General features: G+C 40.9%; 1 protein-coding gene across 1 annotated transcript in view; it reads left to right on the plus strand.

Moving 5' to 3' along the window:
* The window catches only part of LOC132255406 (A disintegrin and metalloproteinase with thrombospondin motifs like), a 37,108-nt gene that overhangs the window by 6,233 nt on the left and 9,962 nt on the right, over window positions 1-20,913 (plus strand). Inside the window, exons 2-7 of the mRNA XM_059751414.1 lie at window positions 13-89; window positions 2,669-3,121; window positions 7,795-7,896; window positions 16,002-16,134; window positions 16,254-16,420; window positions 17,528-17,632. Of these exons, the coding sequence (XP_059607397.1) occupies window positions 13-89; window positions 2,669-3,121; window positions 7,795-7,896; window positions 16,002-16,134; window positions 16,254-16,420; window positions 17,528-17,632 (1,037 nt within the window). The remainder of the gene's footprint in view (window positions 1-12; window positions 90-2,668; window positions 3,122-7,794; window positions 7,897-16,001; window positions 16,135-16,253; window positions 16,421-17,527; window positions 17,633-20,913) is intronic.

Here is a 20,913-nt window from a genome sequence, read left to right on the forward strand (position 1 = left end):
TTCCTTTTGCAGACAAATACAAAATGATGAATCTGGGACTGTTCCTGGCAACATGGACACTCATCTGCACATGTTCAGCATCACCAGACGTGAGTATAGATACAATCTTTCTCTCCTCACTATTGCCCAATAGAATTGTCACTCAAAACGTAATACAGTTATTATACACTTCAAATATAATTGCATATACTTCAATACATCGCCCAAAAAAGCCACCGCATTTCGGCGGGAATGCCATGGGAAAGAGCATTGCAAAATGCTCAATAATGCATGATTAGTGGTCCGCAACGGATCGAGTCTCGTGCGCCTGTTTTTGGCCAAGAATATATCCAACATTATGAGAAATTGATTACTCTACGCTTTCATTTTTTTGTCAACTCGCGCATATTATGTCGCAAAAATTGCTGGGTTTAGGAGAGAGAGAGAGAGAAAAAAAGAGTTATAGATTGACAGAATTTTCCCGAAAAGCGACACATTACATTACATAACACGGACAGTTTGATGTTAGTTAAGCCAGCGAAGTGTGCTTCAAGGGGGAGATTGTATTTATTCACTTACATATTTCTAGGTTGTGCGAAAATTTATAACAAATTTTTGCAAACGAATATTTGAATGTTAATAGAACTTTATGAATATAAACATAACTCCAAAAATGTTATGGAGAAATAAAAAAAATACTGCTTTAAAAAAAAATATGCTTAATATTCGCATTAAAAGTCCTAAAAATGAGATGCTTATCCTTGTGTTTATCAAAGGAATATTTTATGAGCTGTTTAAAACAATTTTCTTTAGCCCAAGAAAATTTATTACATTCATGTTTCTTTTGAATAAATCACATAATACATATTATTCCACAAATTACAAATCTCAAATTTGTTTTGGTAGTTTATTTAGGCTATTTATTCTTGGTGAGCTCAAAGAGACGAAAGATTTCAATGCTCGCAAAGCGAGGAAACCCTGCAAAAGCATCGCGAATTTTCTCGCAATTTCCCCGTTGAGAAGATGATCAGTCGTGTGTCGTGAATATGAATGGCGGCATTTGAATGTCATTTGAATTTGATGGTGATTAAAATTCGTGTTGTACTCATTTGCAATGGCCCAGACACGGAACATAAAGTTTCAGTGTGTCGCTGTGATTATCAATTTGTATGAAAATGTCCAAAATGTGACTCGTAACTCGATAACTTTCTCACTGGTCGGAGAGTGGTTGAAAATGATGGAATACACACACTTTTTGGGATTCCACAAGTGTATTATGAGCAATATTTGCCACTGCAGAAACCATACAAGATCAAATTGATGGATATTATTGTGAGAATTGTTAGGCGACTCCCTGTGATTCCTAAGCAATTGCAACATGCGCTAAGCAGCCCATAAATCGCCAATGATGGTGGAAAAAGCACACCCAAGTTGATATGTATTTATGACTCTTCCTATTCACAGCTCATTTGTTGTCCACACATTAAATTCTTCGCTCACTTAACTCCAATTCTGGGCTGAAATGTGAATAAAATACCAGGCGAAGAAGGTCGCATAAGAGAAGAATTGGGTCAACTGAGAAGCATTTTGTGCAGAAAATTGACCATTTTCTAACTGTAATACACAAGCAATGTCACTCAGGCCACCAAAAAGGCACATAATATTAAAATATTAACACTTCCGTGCAGCTAATTGGCCGCGCAAGAAGTGCGTTTAACGATTCAGCCCGAAATTCTCATTAGAGCAGGTCAGTGTCAGTGAATTGTCGAAATGGCTAATTGTTTGCCTGGGCTTTACGATGTCATTTTTCGGCCGGGAATTTGCGCAATTGGCGCTTATTTTCAATGTCTTCGTGGCGCAATTTGGTTACATTTTTATTATGTTCCATTGAAAAAAGGAGCTCCTCTGCATGCTAAACATCTTGAACTCGCGCGCGCAGTTCAATGCTGCAGATGGCGAATTGTGCAATTGGCGGACAATAACAACTTCGCGGGCTCTCATTTTTTGCCACCTCCTCCAGCCATCTAATCTGCAACAATTGTGCCACTCTGCATTGCAATTATTTGTGATACTCGATGGCATATGCAGAGCAATTGAAATGACTTGGACGTGAGTAAATATTACTTCCAATGAGTCAAGCCATGCTACACTTGTCCCTCAAGGTCGGACTTTACTGTTTTCGCGGCATATATACATAAATATGTTGTAAGACACGTTAGTTGTCACTTGCGAGACATTCATCAAGACCTTTTTAATTGATATGGACAACATTTAAATGAGATTTGTCATCTACAGCGCGACAATGTTCTTAGAAGTCAAAGAAGTCACACTGGAAATCCATCCATATCGCATGACCACTTCTCGGCTGTTCCTATACTCTTTAGCCAATTGTTATACTGGATCGCTTGCGAGCCATTTTTATTGTTAGTCTGTCGCTTTATCGCTGCAAATGTGGCGCCGAGTTGGCAAAATAGCCAAGCAAGTTGCTTGAAGCGCAGCTCAAGAGATAAGTTTTAAGCTGGAATTTGCATTTATTTGGCAATTAAATCTGTTTTTACTTGAAATTCAGAAAACTGTGGAAATTATATAGATTCAACACATTGGGAATCATGAAAGAATTTTGATAATATGATAAGAAATGGCAATCAATTGATGTTTCTCACCAAAAACTTCTGTCTTCCTCCTTCAGATACACCTGCAAATGTCCCCAGAGCAGCTGCACACGATATTCCACGTGGACAGCGCGGACAACGTGCCAAACTACGAACTGGTGGAGCTCACGCATCACACGCCGTCCGTCCATCACGTGCGGCGGCGTCACGTGGACGCCGGCGGGCCGAATCAGCTGCCGCACCACGTGAAGAAGGACCTAAGCAAGACGTCCTTCCTGGGCGCCAAGGCGTCAGGCAAGCGTAGTGATAGTGAAGATAGGAACAGTGTTAGTAATGAAATTCCCGGTGTCGTTAAGTTAAGTGACGTGAAAGAGCACAAAGTGTCGTTCACTGCCTTCGGTGAGGATGTGAAGCTTCAGCTGAAGCCCACGGAGGGCCTGTTCAAGGATGGGCCGCAATCCTTGCGGATGTGGTCCGTCAAGTCCGACCCGAATGCCACACAAGGTCTCAACTATGAAGAAATTACACAGGTTGGTAGTCAACTTTTCCATCACACAAAACCATTTCATGCTGGGACAATTCTTGCGAGCGCAGCATTTCTTGAATTTATGGCCACAACGTCAATTTTCCAGCGAGAGAGCCAAGTTGGAGAGACGTTTTTCATAATAAAAGTGGTTCAAGGTTACCACGCGAGTTGGAAAAGAGAATATTTTGTATGTACTCCACTTTTTTTTCGCCTCTCTTAATCACTAAACCGATTCTTGCCACATGTGCGATCGCACAATTGGATAATAAATTGCATTTCAATACGAGTCTCTTTGCCACTTCTTGCAGGCGAGCATGACGAAATATTCAAATGCCCCGCAATGATTGGCAGACTAGCGAGATGAACCAGATGTGTTTCCAAAGTCACTTTATAGTCGCAATTCACGATAATTTATTGGCACTTCATTCCAGTGCGACTCGCGAATCAATTTCATTGGAGATTCCTCATTGAGGAGTTGAAATTCAGTCATTTTTTTGAGCATTCTGAAGCTTTATGGGGTTTTAAGAAAATCTTGTGTCCTTCTTTTCTTCCTATCTTAAGTGAGAATTTCATGTTCTACGATTTTCATGACGAATTTCTCCAGATTCTTCAGCAAAATCTCATTATAATATTGAGTTGAAAATACATTAGTGGCTTTCGCATTTGCTTTTGGACATAAATAAACCCATTGAAGCATCTTTTAGAATTAAAAAATCCATTTAAAAACGCTATTTAAGCACTTTTATCTGATAGAAAGTATTGTTTTTCTGTCAAATTTTCACTGTATTTTACTCCAGTCAACATTTACGATGTTTTTAGATCTTCCTCCTGAACTTTATCGGACGCAAATCAAACCATTCAACCTTCATGGGTTAACGCATTTAGTTGATTAATGAGAAAAATTCACTAATTCATTGCAATTATCAATTCCTCGAATTGTTGCGTCGATCAAAGTGAAATCCTAAATTTTTCCTCACCTCAAAGTCACCAATTAAAGCCACGATTCACCGCGATTCCGAGAAAAAAGTGTACAGCCACTCAAAGTTCATCTGGACATCAATTGTCTGGGTCTCTTGTTGCATGATTAATTCATTGAGAGTCGCCATAAAGCAGAAAATCTGTCGGTGGACAATTGAAATGAGATGAAAATGACATGAAAATTGCGCCAGTCATTTGCTTCTCTCTTGATTTGTTATTTGCATGGAAATGGGTGAATTTTATTGTGTCGCCACAGACATAAACAATCGCCTGGATTTCCCGTGGAGGGAATATTAATGGCATATTAATTTTCAAGTAATTAGCAGATAATTGCCAACGACATTTGCAATTTTTTAAGTGGCTGTCTGCTGAATTTTTAGCACAACATAAATCCCATTCAATAGATTCAGTCAAGCTGTGTGTGTTTGTGTTTTTTTTTTTGCGATGCCGCAGCAGAAAAGGTGTTTCTTTGAACTGATTACACATGAGAAACATTGAATTATGCATTCCACTTGTCTTGTATTACAATTTTGAGGAAGTGTGACAAAGGGGCGTAATAAATAAATCATATATAGTCATTCTTTGCCACTAAAATGAGATCACATCAAAGTTGTTGAAGCTGAATTGCAAAACATTTTCGTTGAAGAAGAAGAAAAAAAAAACATCGACGGGAAATTCGGCACAAAATCATGCTCAAAGATGATCTTCTCTCGCAAGACGATGAACTTGTGCAATGATCAACTTGAACTGACGGCAAAGTATGCGGTGTTTATCGTGTGAATCTTGCGCATTAAATTGATATTTGTGAGTCAATTTCCCAACGCATCATTCACAAACGCAATGCGCGCAGCAAACATCTTCGCGCGGGCCGAAAATGTTGTATATTTGAACTTCCCAAAGCGGGACAACAAGACATTTCAGCAATGCCAGCAATTCACTTTTCATTGTGTACATTTTTATCGTTAGTAGAACGGAAACTTTGCACTCTCCGGCAAATATTACTCCATGCAAACAACAATTGACGTGAATTCCATTTTTTCTTCCTTTCTCTGCTCTGCCACTGTTTTCAACGGCCCTCCGCAAATTGGCCGCCTTTGTGCCTTCGGCACGGCGAAGGGTTAACTCGATGGCCTGAACTTTAGCCGAAAAAAAACCCGCTTTGGCAAAGAGATGTGAATCAGAGTCATTTTGGCGCGCTCTTTGGGTGTGCGCTTAGAAGAGGTCTTTTGAAAAATCGAGTTATGCAAATAAATATATGGCAGAAGTCTGGCACAAGGTTCTCACTTTTATTATTTCACTCTCCATTCACGATATCGGGCGCGATCGGTTTTGGAAAGGTGGTCGAAAAAAAAAACGGGGGAGAGACTCGTGAAGGTGTTTTTCAAGACATTGTTTGTGAGAAACAAACAATTCTTTGAGGTGCACAAAGCGATTTTCGTCACTTGCTGTGCAATGGACGTGGCGTAAGGAATTGTCTCACTAATCTGCATATTTCTCGACTGCAGAATTGCACAGACTTTCAGCGTCACTGCGAACAGTTGTGCTTTTGTTGGCGCTCTTGTTTGATGTGCAAAAAAATTGCTAGAACAACAGAAATTATAGAGTCTTGCAAGAGTTTCTGAAAGAGACACATTTGGAGCCCCAAAATCTAGATTGCAGTTGCAAAAAGTGCCAAAATCCTACAAATACTCTCCAAAATCTTACAGTAAAGGAAAAGTTGAGATTCAAGAATTACAATATTGTTTGGAAAGCGTTAACTTTGAAGAACTAAAACTGAAATTCTTCATAAATTATGGTAAAAATTCCAATATTTGCCTTCAAAATAAACTTCATCATCATAAATCTATAAATAATTTTGTTTTTAAATATTTTGTCTAGTAATAATTACCATAAAAATGGTAAGAAAGCTTTTAAGGCATTGGGAAATTGTGTGAAAGCTCGGATGAAATTCATTGCCACACAGTTTTTTCCAGTGTATTTATCCACATATTCGAGTTTATTGAATTTCGCCTATTTTCGCAGTCAGCAAAAATACAATTGAATTGTGAATATCAACTCATCCCACGCTTTTCTACAGCAAGTGTAATCAATTCGCCCATCCCTGAATTTCCACACCCTTTCGCCCCGAAGCGTGATGGAAATGGAAAGTGAAGGGCGCACTTGTTCACCTGATAAACGCCCGCGAACGACCTAATGATCTGGTCTTTATCCCAGAAGAAAGTCCAATTCCGAGCACAGCTCGAGATATCCAGGAAGTTTTTGCTGCATACGATAAAATGTATCAGCGTCATTTCTTCTGGGGCTTCTCGCGAGGCAAAATGCGAGATTGACTGGAAACTTTCACGATAGACAAGGAAATTCATTTTGCATTACTCGCAGCCATTGTTGCGCCGTGGCTCAAAAACCTTCAAAGAAAATTAGTCGAGAGTGTGAGGTAATTGTTCACATGAAATGCTAAATATTTACTGAACCGATTAAGTCTTGGGCAAAAATGGTGGAAAAGCTCCAATTTACATTTCATCATAGCGAGAATGTGCACAGATTGCCGGATTGCTGGTGTAGTAAAATGCGCTCAGAAGTGTTCTGACAAGAAATTCACACGCGAATTGTAAAAGTGTGATGTCTTCACTGTATGAAAAATTGAAAGTTTTGCAGTCAATCTTTCACGCGCGGAAACGCAACAATCTTCATCGCGATTATAATCTCTTCTCCTTGATTGATTGCCTTTTGGGATGGTGGCAAAAGTGGGTGCGTTTTGCTGATTGAAGAATATACCTGGCAAAATATGATGTTTTCAAAACCTTCTCTCCACATTTTAATAATTTATGTGCGGACTTTTTTTTTGCGTTCGCGCATCTATTTTTGGCATCAGAAAAGCGTCTTCGTCTTCTTCTTCTTCTTCTCACCAATATTTCACCGAGCGCGGTATCATTTCACACCGCCACCACGTGAGTAATTCGGCTTTAGTGATATTTTGAGAGTAAACAAACTCTCAAGGATTTCCTCAACATGTGGTCAATTAATACTGTTAGAGAAGAAGAAGAAAAACCACTTTGCGAGCCGAGAAAAAACACAGCATCTTCGCTTTCGAACACTTTATCAGAATTATCGCAATACCGCCCAAATACTTTGTTGCAACAGTGCGAACAGCATTCCTCATTACATGTCCTATTAGTGACATGTATTTGCATTATTAATCGCTCGCCCCCATTTGCTTAATTATGCCACAAATCCTGCACTTTCTTGCATATTGATTCCCATAATTTATCGAGCAAGAATATCAACAAGAAGTGTTTATTGAGTAGATGAAGACGTCGGCGCTCAACAAGGGGAAGATATTACAATCCGAATTGTTGTACAGCTTAGACGAGATTTTCTCTACAATCTGTATCTTTTTGTGATATTTTAAAGCGTGGAAAAAGTCTTAAAACTCCATAAGGCATTTTTTTTGGAAGTGTCCAGGAAGTGGTGTACAGATTTAAGGCATATTATCTTCCCCCTGCATTTGTACTCAAACTCCCGCAATACGAGGAAGTGTACAGAATAAATCACAGCTCTGTTTCACTCGATTACCGCCGATGAATGTTCACAGTTCGCATGAATTGCACACATTTCTTCGCATATTATCGATATATCATTGAATTTCGACCAGCGCTTTGCACATTAACTGACTTTTTTTTCCTCTCCAAATCGCCACAGGACGAGGTGCCACAGGAGGAAGTTGGTCACGTTTTCCAGGATGAAAGCAACATGGCAGCTATTCTCATGCGGAGACAATTGGAGACCGGAGATCTTATAATGGTGAGTTTTTTTTTTCTTTAGGCAAAATCCCCTAAAAGCATGTCAATGAGGATTTCCTCGTGATCAACGTATTGATTTTCACTGTTAAACTCATTAATTGAACGCTGCTTGTGGTCGTACAATCGCACCCATAAGTCAGCATGCGAAGACAAACCCGGATTATTCAAATTGGGAAACATTTCACGCCTCAGAGCGAGTTTTTCTGCAATTTCCATTTAGGGGGCGACTCTTTGACAGATTGAGCATAGAGAGGAAATCAATTAAGGGTTCTTTTATGCTGCCACGAGTGAGTGACACTATCTTTTATTAAACTGTTGGGAATTCTGAATTAGGCACAGATGCGAGATAGAATTAATTAAGGTGAAATATTGCTTTTTGACAAGAAATCACCGAAGAATTTCCACGTCGAATTCCCGCTTTTTTATGCTTTCCATTAGAGACATTGAAGTGTGTGAAGTCAAAAAGCCCATTAAACACTGTGAATCACAGGCAAAAGCCCTTTGTTTAGTTACTGGTTCACAGTCAATTGTACCCAATCAACATTCATTTTTTCCAATCAGTATTTTTTGCAACTCTTAAATAACTAATTTTTGACTTTAGTGCTTAAGTGTGATATTTCTGAATTTTCTTTTCTTTTCTCTTTTCTTTCTATATTTTTTTTTTTTTTCTCTTTTTACTCATATATTAGATAAACATGAATGATCTTCAATCAGTAAATGCTCATAATTTGAAAATTATTGTACAAAATATTCGTAGCCTCCGTGCAAATTTCGATCGTTTCATCACCCACGTATCATCCCTTCCCGCTAAACCTAACATCCTTTTTGTCACTGAAACTTGGATCAGAGATCACGAGGTGAACCTGTATAATGTCAATAACTACTCTTTTCATACCAAATGCAACAATGACTATAGGGCAGGTGGTGTTGGGGCTTTTGTCGACCAATCCGTGACCGTAAATCGCTCTGAGGGCTTGTCCTTCGCATCAGCGGATGGTTTGTGCCTAGATTGCACTGTAAATGGGGACACAATCGCATTTGTATGTATCTACCGATTCCATTCGCAACCGGTCGCAAGTTTCCTGACGGAGCTTGAGGCTCTATTGTGCTCCATGGACGATGTGAAAAATATATATATCCTGGGAGACTTCAATATAAATACGCTCAATGAGTCGACTGAGGCTGACGATTTTGTGTTCCTAGTATCGTCCTTTGGCTTTGAACTCCTTATAAATGAGGGCACTAGATACGGGACACATGGTGCAACATGCATTGACAACATTATTGCGAGAAACAAAGTGGGCAATTACAACAATATCTGCTGTGTTGAGAATGTCGGGATTTCGGATCACGCGATGATCAGTATGAGCGTAGTGGGCACTAGGGTGGGTCGCATCGCGACTCGTGACCGCGACATATTCTCTGTTGATCACGAACGTCTTCGGGGGCTACTGATGGACGAAATGTGGGCGGGAGTACTGAGAGGCGGTGACGCAGGAGAGGCCTTCTCCGCTTTCCTGGGTAGGTTGAGGGATTTGATCGGCGCGTGTAGTGTGCGAGGCGCGAGCAGAAGCGCGGATCGCAGATTGAAACCTTGGATATCGAGTGGCCTACAGAAGCTCGTGCGACATAAAAATAAGCTTCATAGACTGATGAAGAGACGCCCAGGTGACTCCGGCTTGCGAAATAGATACCGCGACGCTCGTACGCGGGTTGAACTTGCAGTGAAGAGGGAGAAAGCGTGCTACTATCAGAACCAACTACGCATGGCGGGAAAGAATGGCAGAAGGCAGTGGGTGGTTATTAACGAAGTCCTGGGCCGCGGGAAAAAAAAAGTTGAGATTACAAAAATAAAATCGAACAATTCAATCCTTGAAGAGCCAAGCGAAATAGCCAACCATTTGAACAATCACTTCGTTAATATCAATGTGGCGGGTACCAACTGTGGAGCTGACGAGCGCGGGCAGTCTCCTGGTCCGCGTAGAGAGCAAGTAAACAGTCTGTTTCTCACTCCGATTACTGGATTTGAGATATTGAAAACCATAAATGGATTAGATGCGAAAAAGTCAACTGGTTTTGACGGAATTACGGCAGCTTGCGTCAAGAGAATTGCTCTGTATATAGTGGACATCCTCAGGGTGATTTTCAACCGCTGTATGGAGGAAGGGTGCTACCCCAATGATCTTAAAACTGCAGTGGTGGTACCCATTTTCAAAAAAGGCGATGTCTTGGACGCCGGAAACTATCGCCCGATCTCCCTGCTCTCTGTTTTCTCGAAAATCTTTGAAAAACTTATAAAAACGCGCCTCAACGGATTCTTAAAATGCAATAACGCACTAAATGGATCCCAGTTCGGTTTCAGGGATGGCTTTAATACAGAAGACGCAATGCTCTATGTCTGTAACGAGATCTTCGAGACCATCAACGCTGGGAGCAAGTCTGCGGCAATTTTCTTAGACCTGACCAAGGCCTTTGATCTGGTCTGCCATGCCACACTACTGGGTGCACTCGAGCGACTGGGGGTGAGGGGAGTCGCTCTGGACTTCTTCACTTCGTACCTGTCTGGCAGAACTCAGATGGTTAGGGTGGGGGATGCACTCAGTGGCGCACGTGCCATGACGCGTGGGGTCCCTCAGGGCACAGTTCTTGGCCCCTTGCTATTTGTTATCTACATAAACGACTTGCTCTCGCTAGCTCTGAATAGTAAATTGATAGCCTACGCAGACGATTTGGTCTTGTTGTACAGAGGGGAATCGTGGGCGGGCATAGAGGACTATATGAGGGAGGACCTGGAGGCTGTGAGGGACTGGCTGACGGCGCACTCCATGATCTTGAGCAGCAAATCGCGGGCAATGCGCTTCCTACCGCCGCGTTCCGGAGAGCTATCAACGGAGATAACATCTCGCTGCCGGACTTGTCGTGGAGCGCCTTGTCCATCCAATCTGACTATCCCTTTTGTCACTGAATTCACGTATCTGGGGGTGGTCTTCGATAGTGGACTGACCTGGGGGCGCCACGCGGTCAAACTGAAAAATGGCCTACTCCCTGCGATCAGCGGCCTGTACCACATTCGCCGTCTGGTTCCGCCAAACATTGCGCGCACCTTCTACAATGCCTGCATTGACTCGCGCCTGCGCTATGGTTTATTGGTGTGGGGAGGGGGCCGCGCATCGAACATTGGACCGGCCAGAACAGCTCAGAGGAGCGCCTTGAGGGCGATGTTGCGCAAACCAAAGCGCGAATCGTTGTTTGCAGACTTTTTCAAGCTCAATATCCTCCCACTGTCTTATACTTTCAAGTACAGAACGCTACGGGTCTTTTTTGTAAGAGGGGGATATCTGAACTCCGCCAGAACAAGACCGTATAGGGATGGAATCCCTGCTCTTGTTCCCAGGCCCAGACTTGAGCTGCTAAAAAGGTCTTATCCCTACATCGCCCCAATGTTGTATAATGCCCTACCTATAGACTTGAGACGGCCTGATCTGAGTGAACACAGTTTCTCGCGAAAACTCGTGGACCATCTTTGGTCAGAGTATCTGTCTACGCGGATTGACCACGGACTGGTTCCGGAGGATCGCGGATCTCTGATTGGTTGATGAAGCCACCTGCATCCCCCCCTTTCATATTGGTGCTCTCTTATTCTTTGTTTTACGCGTTGCTCATAAATTTTTCACCTCGTACTCGCATCTCTCTTCCATTGCATTGCTGATATTCGTCCCTCTCCCTCCATGTATCCCGATCCCACTGAACCCGTGGGCAGCGCTTCAACTCTTAGAGTTTTGCTGTCCCACTACTCCTTCCTTTTTCTCTTAATTTGTGACACGCTGGCCTCAAAACAGAAATGTTAGTTATTAAATTATTAAATTGTAAGGCTGTGAACCTGTATATGTAACTAACACTTTTCCCCCAAGTGGCATACACGACCGAAGAGCCGAGCTTTCTGCCGTTTGCTCGGGGAGGTCGGCAATGAAGCCGGCGGCAGCCGCACACAAAAGAAAAAGAAGGAAGAATAAATTTATTATTATTATTATTATTATTATTAAATAAAAGAAAGAATGCAAAATTCTCCTCAGAATGGGCGGAGCATACGAGTGGGTGGAGCTTAAGTCATATTCAGCTGCAATTGATGCACTTCTTAAGGGTGTGAAAAACATTTCCAAGACGTCGTTTAGTATTTCATCACAGTGTGAACATAAAGTTGAAATATTTCAACTTGATTTAATCCAAATTCGCGTAAGTGTGTTAAATATTTGTTTCCTAAACACAAAGGCAATTCCGAAAGTGTACTTAAAAGCATTCAATTGTACAAACGATGTACAAAATGTAACCTATAAGAAAAACTAACACAAACGCCTAATTGCAAGAGTCAATTTGCCATTTCTTTTTTGCGCGCACTCCAATTTATTAATATTCTCCAATAAATCGCCTCTATTGCCATGAACTTTTGCAATCTCGTGGATACAGAGGAGAAAAAAACACACACTTCGCGCACAACAAATAATTCAAAGTAGTTTCGCGCGTATTGTGTGGTCAGAAGGAAATTCATTTGTTGCTGTTCGTGGTGGGCAAAAAAAAAAACAGTCACCAATAAAAATTGTGCACAAGCAAAATGTATATTTCAAGTCACATGAATTATCTCACTTGCAATTTCGACATTGTGGCCAAAGTGAGAGAAAAAATTGCCTCCACGATTGTCTTTTGCCTTATAAAACAAATTATGCCATATTATGCGCATTCGCGGCGGTGGTTTTTTCTCAGTGTGCGGCTCTCGATACACGTGTAAAAATTTAATTTAACGCCAATGAATTCTATTGTGAATTTTTATGTAATATGAAATATTTTTGAGATGGTAAAATCGTGCTGACAAGTGTTGCATTCTGTTACACGCTTTTTGCACACGATCTTCTATTGGCCCCAAAGTTTAATCTCATTGACTTCTTGCGGTGCGCAGAGTTTGTGTTGGTCTGACCAAGACTTCGTGGACTAAAAGTGTTCGACTTTCTCCTTCGCTTGGGAAAAACTCTTGCTTTTTACCCGCGCGCAGAGTTGTTTTCTCTCTCTGTCTCACTTCTGCCGTTAAACTGGCAGAATCGCGGCAAAGGCGGGAAAATTTATTGGGAGGAAATTCGTGTGCAGTGGGAAAACAGAGCAAGAAATCCAGTGAGAAAGATCACGGTGATGTCCATGATAGGAGAACGAGAGAGAGACCACTCAATGGACCACTCGAGAGTGCGTCTTTTTTTCCTTTGCCCACCACGCAATGTTACCTAACAGTGGAGGCGCTTTTTGCCCAACGACACAACGCATTTGACTTTTTCGAGAGAGTCACCGCAGAGCCCACATTCCATTGACTGTCTGTCTGTCCGCTTTTTTTTGTCGTCTTATCCGAAATTACTTCATTTGGTTCAGATACGCCTCGCGATATGGCATCTCACACATGGTTTGCATAATTTCTCAACTGCGCCGCGTCACAATCAATTTAGGGCCGCGCGGCTGTGCTAATTGGATGGCAATGAAGATGACTGATGAGCACTTAGGCGCCCATTAAGTCTCTCACCGCAGGAAAGTCGAGCTCTTCTCCGCCCGTGTGAAGTGACCAGTGTGATCTGCATGTGATTTTATGGTTCACAGAGTGACTCTATGCGCGTGAGAAATTCCACAGCACAGAGCGCAGCAGAAGTCTAGGAACACTTTTCACCAACATCCACACTCAGATTGTTGACCTTCCGCAAATAGGATTAATTGCTGTTCGAATTCAGTAATCACTTAATATACTTATAGTTTTAAAGAAAAGATTATGCACTTGACATTGAGCGATTTTAGAAAGCCATTAATCACAGCCACATTGTCTGCTACCAATTGATGCTTTTTCGTGTTAAGCACTGGTGTCAGAAGTGGGATGCACTAATAGAATTATCTTGCTTTTGTAGGACTTTTCAGGAATGTTAAACAATTTGTCCAATTTAAGGCAACAAAATCGTTCTCTTAACACCTCAAAATGCAAATAAACGAAAATTTAACCCATTTCTGACACCAATGTCATACTTAAATTTCACCGAAAGCTCTTTTGCCAACTATAATCTTCGCAGATTTATTAATTGCGCTCTGTGTGGATTAAATAACACAGATTAATCTGGAGTTGTTTGTATTTAATTCAGTCGAATTCATCCATGAATTAAAGAATTACGCACAAAATTCAATATGCGAGTAAATTCATATATTTCACTGTGTCGCCTTTCTGTCGAATCAGGGCAAAAGCCCCTCAAGTGAGTTTAAATTCAAAATGATAATCGCAATTTACCGAAAATAACCTGTTGATTGGCCCGAGTTAAGCTACTTATCGCGGAGCGTCACCCACTTTAGGCCGAAGTGTCCCAATTCCACGGCGCGTCAGTGTAGTGCGCGGGGGTCTTAATTGCTTCATTCTCGAGCGCGGCGAGTTCATCTCTCGGCGAAATCGAAAGTGTAATTTAGAGTGTGAATTTCCATCAGAATGAAGAGGGAAAAGGTGGCCAACAATGGCATGATTTCCGCCGTGTGGAATCCCAAGTGCAGATTTTAATGCGGTGAAGACATTTCAATTTGGTATTTGAGGCCACCATCTGAGTTAATTTGTACTTCAACGAATCACGTAACATGAAAGTGGCCAGATTAATATCGAGAGAGAAAAAAAACCGTGAAGGTAGACTACTTTTGGGCACAGCTTAATTGACGGAATATCATTGATCGATTAATGGTGAATTAAAGAGCGCGCAGCAAATTCTCATCCTCCAAGATGCTGATTGAAATACCAAATTCTCATCTATTCATCATTCGCCATTCATGCCATGCAAATGTCTCGGCACATTGATGCACACATCGTCAGTTTTGTAAGAAGCCGAGGGAATTCTTGAACCATTTAGCATGTCTTTAGCATGGCTGTTTAGGTGCACCGAAAATTCGGTCAAGGTGGCAATTTTGCCGTCTTCAGCGAGAGATGAACATTGGTAAAACAATGAAGAGGCCTCTCTGAGTCTCTTGAGCGTGACTCTTGGTCAAGTTTTCCACTTCTCTTCACTCGACTTTCTTCGCAATTTCGGATGTGATTAAGAGTTGTTGCTGGAAGACAATGAATTGGAAGTGTTTCTTAAAGAAGCTCCATTGCTCAACATCATCAATTTGATAGGAATGCGTTGCACGACATTAAGAAGAGCCTCACGATTGTCTTCCAGTGGCATTTACTAATGCTTTGACTTCTTGCTAAAGTGTTCAAATTGAGTGAATAAGATTTGTCTCTCATTTCATGTTTATCACGGAATAAATTTGTAATGAAAGACACAATGTCTTAAACACTTTCGCCCACGAATTGCGACCTCTTATCCAACGGTCGATCAACTCTATGTCGCCTGTGAAATATGCTAAGCCAATATAAACCACCCAAGAATCCGCAATCTAAGGAGGAAAAAGCTCTGGCGCTGTGGCAATATAAATAAAGTTTATTGGCAAAAGTGCGCGATTAAATGAAATGCCACTGCGGTGAGAGAGAAAAGAAATGGTTTGCCAACAGTATAAATGCGAGCAAGAACTGATTGCAAGTAATTTGATATCTCTTAGACCGCACATAACAGACACTTTTACTTTTCCCGCGCGCGCTCTTACTTTTTTGCCATGCACAGCGTCATCAGCTGTTGCTCGCCAAGTGTAAATTGCAATTACCAATGATTGTCTTCTCTTTGTGGGTCAAGCGAAATGTCATCAAACTCACGGAGTTCGCCGGTGAAGGACTTGGATGGAGAATTTCTCCCTCTCTCTCTGTCTCTCAAACTAATCATTGAACAATTGTGTGGAATTTCGATGGTGGAAATTATACCAAAATGTATTTACCATAATTATATCACCTCGATATTATTCCGGTTTCGAGCACTCGCCATGGTACGTGATTGTTACCACATTGGGTGCATTATGGGACTCAAGAATGCTCGGGAAAGAGCGACACGCGGCCAACAATCGCATGAAGATTGAGTGTGGGTGGAAAATGCATTAAGCAGATATTGCGAAATCGTTTTGCTCCATATTCATTGCGACGTGCTAATGGATTTTTTTTTTCACCGCTTTGTCTCTTTCCAGGAGGGAAGTATTGGTCATGAACTGGTAATTCGTCCACTGCCAGCGGAATTTGCATCTCCACAGAATAGTTCAAGTGTTCAACACGTTGTCTACAAAAGATATTCTGATCCTATGGATCAATTGAGTGATTTCGGTGAGTGCAAATTGTCTCTTAAGCAAATATATTTTAGCTCAACTCGGAAATCAAAGCATTTTGTGTTCGCTGGAACACAAAGAGAAGGCAAACTGTTGACTAACAATGATTATTTGCAGCGTATATGGAGCCTGATCGGTTGCAGAAGCGCTTCAGACGAGGAGACTATCTGAACTTCACGCGGTCAGGACGCGCCAAAAGGGCTGTGCCACACATAATTTATCCTGAGATTCTCGTCATTGTCGATCACGATGGTTATCGGTTACATGGCGGAGACAACGTCCAAGTAAGCACAACAATTTGCACCACAGGAAATCCTCACACAGAGAGGAAACCTTGGTGAACTTTCAAATGTGGATTTGTGGAAATCCAGATGAAAACGAAAGTGTCTGCCAAAGAAATTCCGACAAAACGTGAATGGAGGAAGCCTTCAGGCAGTGTCGTGATAATTTGTTAAGGGGGAAAAAGTCAAATGGGAACACACAATTCGTCCACAGACGCGACGACTGCATTCGGCCACCAGTGAACTCGTAAAACAGTCAGGTTGAGGTTTAATAGTTTGGTTTGTATTGCATAAGACAAAATACACGTGAATTGATCGTGTGAGAAAAGAGGCTTTTCTGCACTACAAAAACGTCATTTTATATAGCTTCTCTTCAAATTGTTGCCGCATTTAGCTATTGAACTGAATGAATTTTAATAGGTTTCCCAAATGGAGCTTGAAAATGGTTTGAAAAGTAATTTTGATGCATATAAACAAGACTGTTTTATACTTCTTCTTCACATAAAAGCGATAATGAAGATAATTTTCCGTAGCAAATCAGTTATTTTTGAAATATTTTGTAAAACTTTGTATTTTTTTTTAAACAGTTGGTAATTTTATAGCTGAATCAAGAAATGCAGTCATAAATCTCAATTTCCGAGCACTCTGCGATAATCATTTGCACTTGCATCGATTTCTCATTGAATTCCAAGGCCCTTAAGATAAAAAGATCATAATGAATGAATGACATTTTATATGTTTAAAAATAAAATATTATCACACAAATTGCTTGCTAATTGACAGCAATTTTCTATGGTGACCGACAAATTTGTCATGATCCAGTGAAACTTATCGCGTCAAGCAATAAAAAAAAAAGAGGGCACCACTGGAAGCCACAGTTGGAGTGACAAGGAAAAAGGCAGTTCAAGTGTATTTTCGACTGACCTGGCGAGTTCACATCTCTCATTCTATTTAATATTTCAATTTAGCAATTGTAAGACACAAAATCGAATTCCAATTGACTTTTTTTTTCTCCAATGCTCTCCAATGGCAAATTGCTGAGGGATTTTTTTGCTGGTCGACACACACGAAAACTGATCACAATTTCCTTCTTCTCCCACATTTTGACAGGTAAAGCGGTATTTTGTGTCATTCTGGAATGGTGTTGACTTGCGTTATCGCCTACTGAAGGGGCCGCGCATTCGGATCAGCATTGCTGGCATTATTATTTCAAGGGTAAGTTTGTCACTTTTAGCACTTCTGGGGAGAGAAAAGGTATTTAAAAAAAAGGCATTCTTTTCACGCCACACACAAGAAAGACTGCCCAAAATGCAATTAAAGTGCCTGACTTAAATTGCCATGAAGGACAATTTGGTAAACAATATGCTTTTGACAGTGTAAAAATTCACTTCCCACTCAAAGTGGGCAATTCAGCGGTCATTCTTTTCTGCTGGGGGGAAAAATGCTGCATTTTCCCGTGAAGAATCCCATTTCACACTCGACAATTTATTGGGTTGGCAGACAACAACAACAAAAAAAGAAGTCCAATAATAGTGCGGGAATATATAGGAAAAATGCCTGAAAGCAATGCAAAGTTTTGTCCGACAATTGGTTTGCCTTTGAAAAAAAAGTAGCGAGAAAATCGCGTGCTTGAATTTAGCAATAACAATAATGGCCAATTACTTGGCGCATCTCTTCGTGTTTGGGCATAGTTGAGTGCTTTGACTTAATTGGTTCCTTAAGTTCTCTGCCATGTCGAAAGAGATCTGCGCGCGCGCCCGCGAATGTGGCATAAAACGGTGGGCAAAATTGCTTTGACAGAGAGGAAAAACATCGACAATGTGCAACCTTGAGGCCGGCTTTTTTCCTCATGCAAACCATCGTGGAAAATGGGAATTGTGGGCTTGTAAATTGTATTCACGCCCTAGAGTTTGAGACACAGAGGAAAGATCCTCAGACAATCCAAGGAAGTATTTGTAGATATGTCTGAGGAAGAATAGAAAATTATTGTGTGCATCAATAACAACTGCATCATTTCATCAATCATGTTCTAATGATCTTCCGATGTTTAAACTTTTCTAATAAATTCTAACTTGTAATTGACCATTTCCTCGTTCAGTTTTCCAATTCAACGAAAAAAAAAAACATCCATGAATAGTGCAAAATATTGGCAGTTAGCATCAGAAAGTGGTGGAAGAGATCGTAAGTTTCCCGAAGAAAACAATGCAAAATCAACCTTGGGGTGCTTCTCAATTAGCCCAGAGGTCAGACTTGCGAAGGAATGCACACAGAGACTCTCTTCGGAAGCCAACCGGAAGGGTGAAACTGAAAAATGGGGCTTTAGCATTTGCATAAAGCCGTCATTTGCCATCTGGTTTTGTCACCTGAGCAACTGCGCATCGCGAGCGTGCGTTGGGAATTCATGATGAGAGGTTTTTGGTTTGTGATTTTCGCGGTTCACATCGCGATCGGCAAAGGTGTGATTTATGGATATTTGTCACAGCATCGCAAAAAATAGGGACTGCTTATAGTGTATCCGCCACAGTCATTTGCATATGTTATTCATAATCGGAAAAGCGCTAGACATGATCGTCAAAACACTGAATAATTGTCTGCTGGTCGCTATCTTTTCGGGTAGTCTATCTTATCGTATTGTCCACAGAAGACAGGTGTCAAGGGTCAAAACAGACGAATGTAAATTGTTGAATATTTGAGGAAGCTCGCGATGAGTCAAGAGCTGCTTATTCAGCAAACTCCGCGAGGCTCAGCCTCAAGACAGAAGAGCTTCTTGAATGCCAGGCGCAAAAAAAAACAACAGAGACCGCGAAGTCAAGAAGCGAGTTTTTGACTTGCCGTATTCGTCCAACTTATTATTCATATCTATTGCCAGTCAATCATTAGCGTTGTTTAATTCACTTTTACTTCAGCCGGTGGCATTTTCAGTTAAACTGTACTTCATTACTATTATTTCTTGTGTCTTGTCATTGAAATCAGTGAGCCGCCGTTCATTGCCACTTCCCACTTGACGTATCGTTCGGGCAATGTTTGTCGTGAATTACAATACACGCGGCAAATGCCATTCGCTTTTGGCTGTAATTGCGTGAGCTGCCAAAAAAGGGGGGAAGATAATGCAATTGGACGATGAGGAGCTCCTTTGGCGACACAATAGTCGAAGATGACATTTTCTACCTGCGGTAAATTTGGTCAATCAATAATAATTCACAGTTTTCTTGCCCAACAACTTGATGGTATTTCTCTAAATGAAACAAGGGGCAACCAACTCAGCAACTAACTAGCCATTAAGTAGACTTAATAAGCTTTCAGAAAAGTATATGTTTGTCAGAGCGCTTAATTGTTGCTGTGCTTGAAAAGCACAGTTGAAGTTTCGCATGAATTTTTTTTTAATTATAATCTCAAAATACATCTCTTAATCTTTCTATAACAATGCAAAAGCATTCTTTGAAACATCAGAATATCATTCTAGACTTTAAAATCTTTCAGAAAAGTATATATTTGTCAGAGCGTCGAATTTCCTAACCATGCGGAAAACATCGCTAAACATTATAATATTCACTTTGCCACCTCTCAAAGTTCATATGATGTTAATCTTTTAAGTGACTCTCGCCAATCTCTCTCGTCTTCTTCATCAGCCTTGCAGTATTTCACAATGCAATCTATCTTGTCCAACCTTTCATGCAGCACTTCTTCACACCGTTGCACTTTTCCGACAAATTAAAACCACTTTTAGCGCAGTTTATCTACTCCTCACCCACTAATTCAATTAAGTGAATGGCTTTGATGTGAAAGACTCGAAAACTACTGATATTGCCTGGTTGCAAATTCTCTGGCAGAGTGAAGGTGATTTGCAGTTGAAACCTGTCGAAGGTATGAGGAAATATATGTGCGATAAAGCATTCAATTTTACAGCTTCAACACGCAAACGAATTATTGAATGTTCTGATCAGAAATTAGACCCAGAATCCCTTCCTGTAGGGGTTGAGAAACCTTGATTAGACACAGAAAAACTTGCTGAAATTGGCTAGCAGTGCAACATCGTGTGGCATATTCACTCAACTGTGGCCATTATGCAATTCATTTGAGATATTTTGTGCAGCGCACTTCATAGGCGAGATGTTAAAAGTCAGCATGCAAATAATGCCTTTCACTCTTGTAATTTTTGGTGTTACTTCTCATTTCACTCGGTACTCCTTCTTTTTTCCCCACACACCGAATATGGCTGAGGGAAGGAGCTTTTGTAGAGAGATATAAAATGCCAACAAATGGACTTCATGTCAACAGAGCGGCATTTTCCTATGTTTGATGCTTGCCAATCAATTGCAACTTTTGACACAATATGTATTTACAAAAGACTCAGTTTTAGTGCTGTGCTGAGGTTAAATAACGCACAATCAATGCGAAGTAGCCTCAATTTCCTTGTAATTTCTTCAAATAACACTCCAAATTGACGTCTGTGCTGAAAGAGCTCGACAAAAGTGACCAATGCAACATGATTCTAT

Source organism: Phlebotomus argentipes, unplaced genomic scaffold (genome assembly GCF_947086385.1).
Source record: "Phlebotomus argentipes unplaced genomic scaffold, Phlebotomus argentipes genome assembly contig_5, whole genome shotgun sequence".
In the NCBI taxonomy this organism is placed as follows: Eukaryota; Metazoa; Arthropoda; class Insecta; order Diptera; family Psychodidae; genus Phlebotomus; species Phlebotomus argentipes.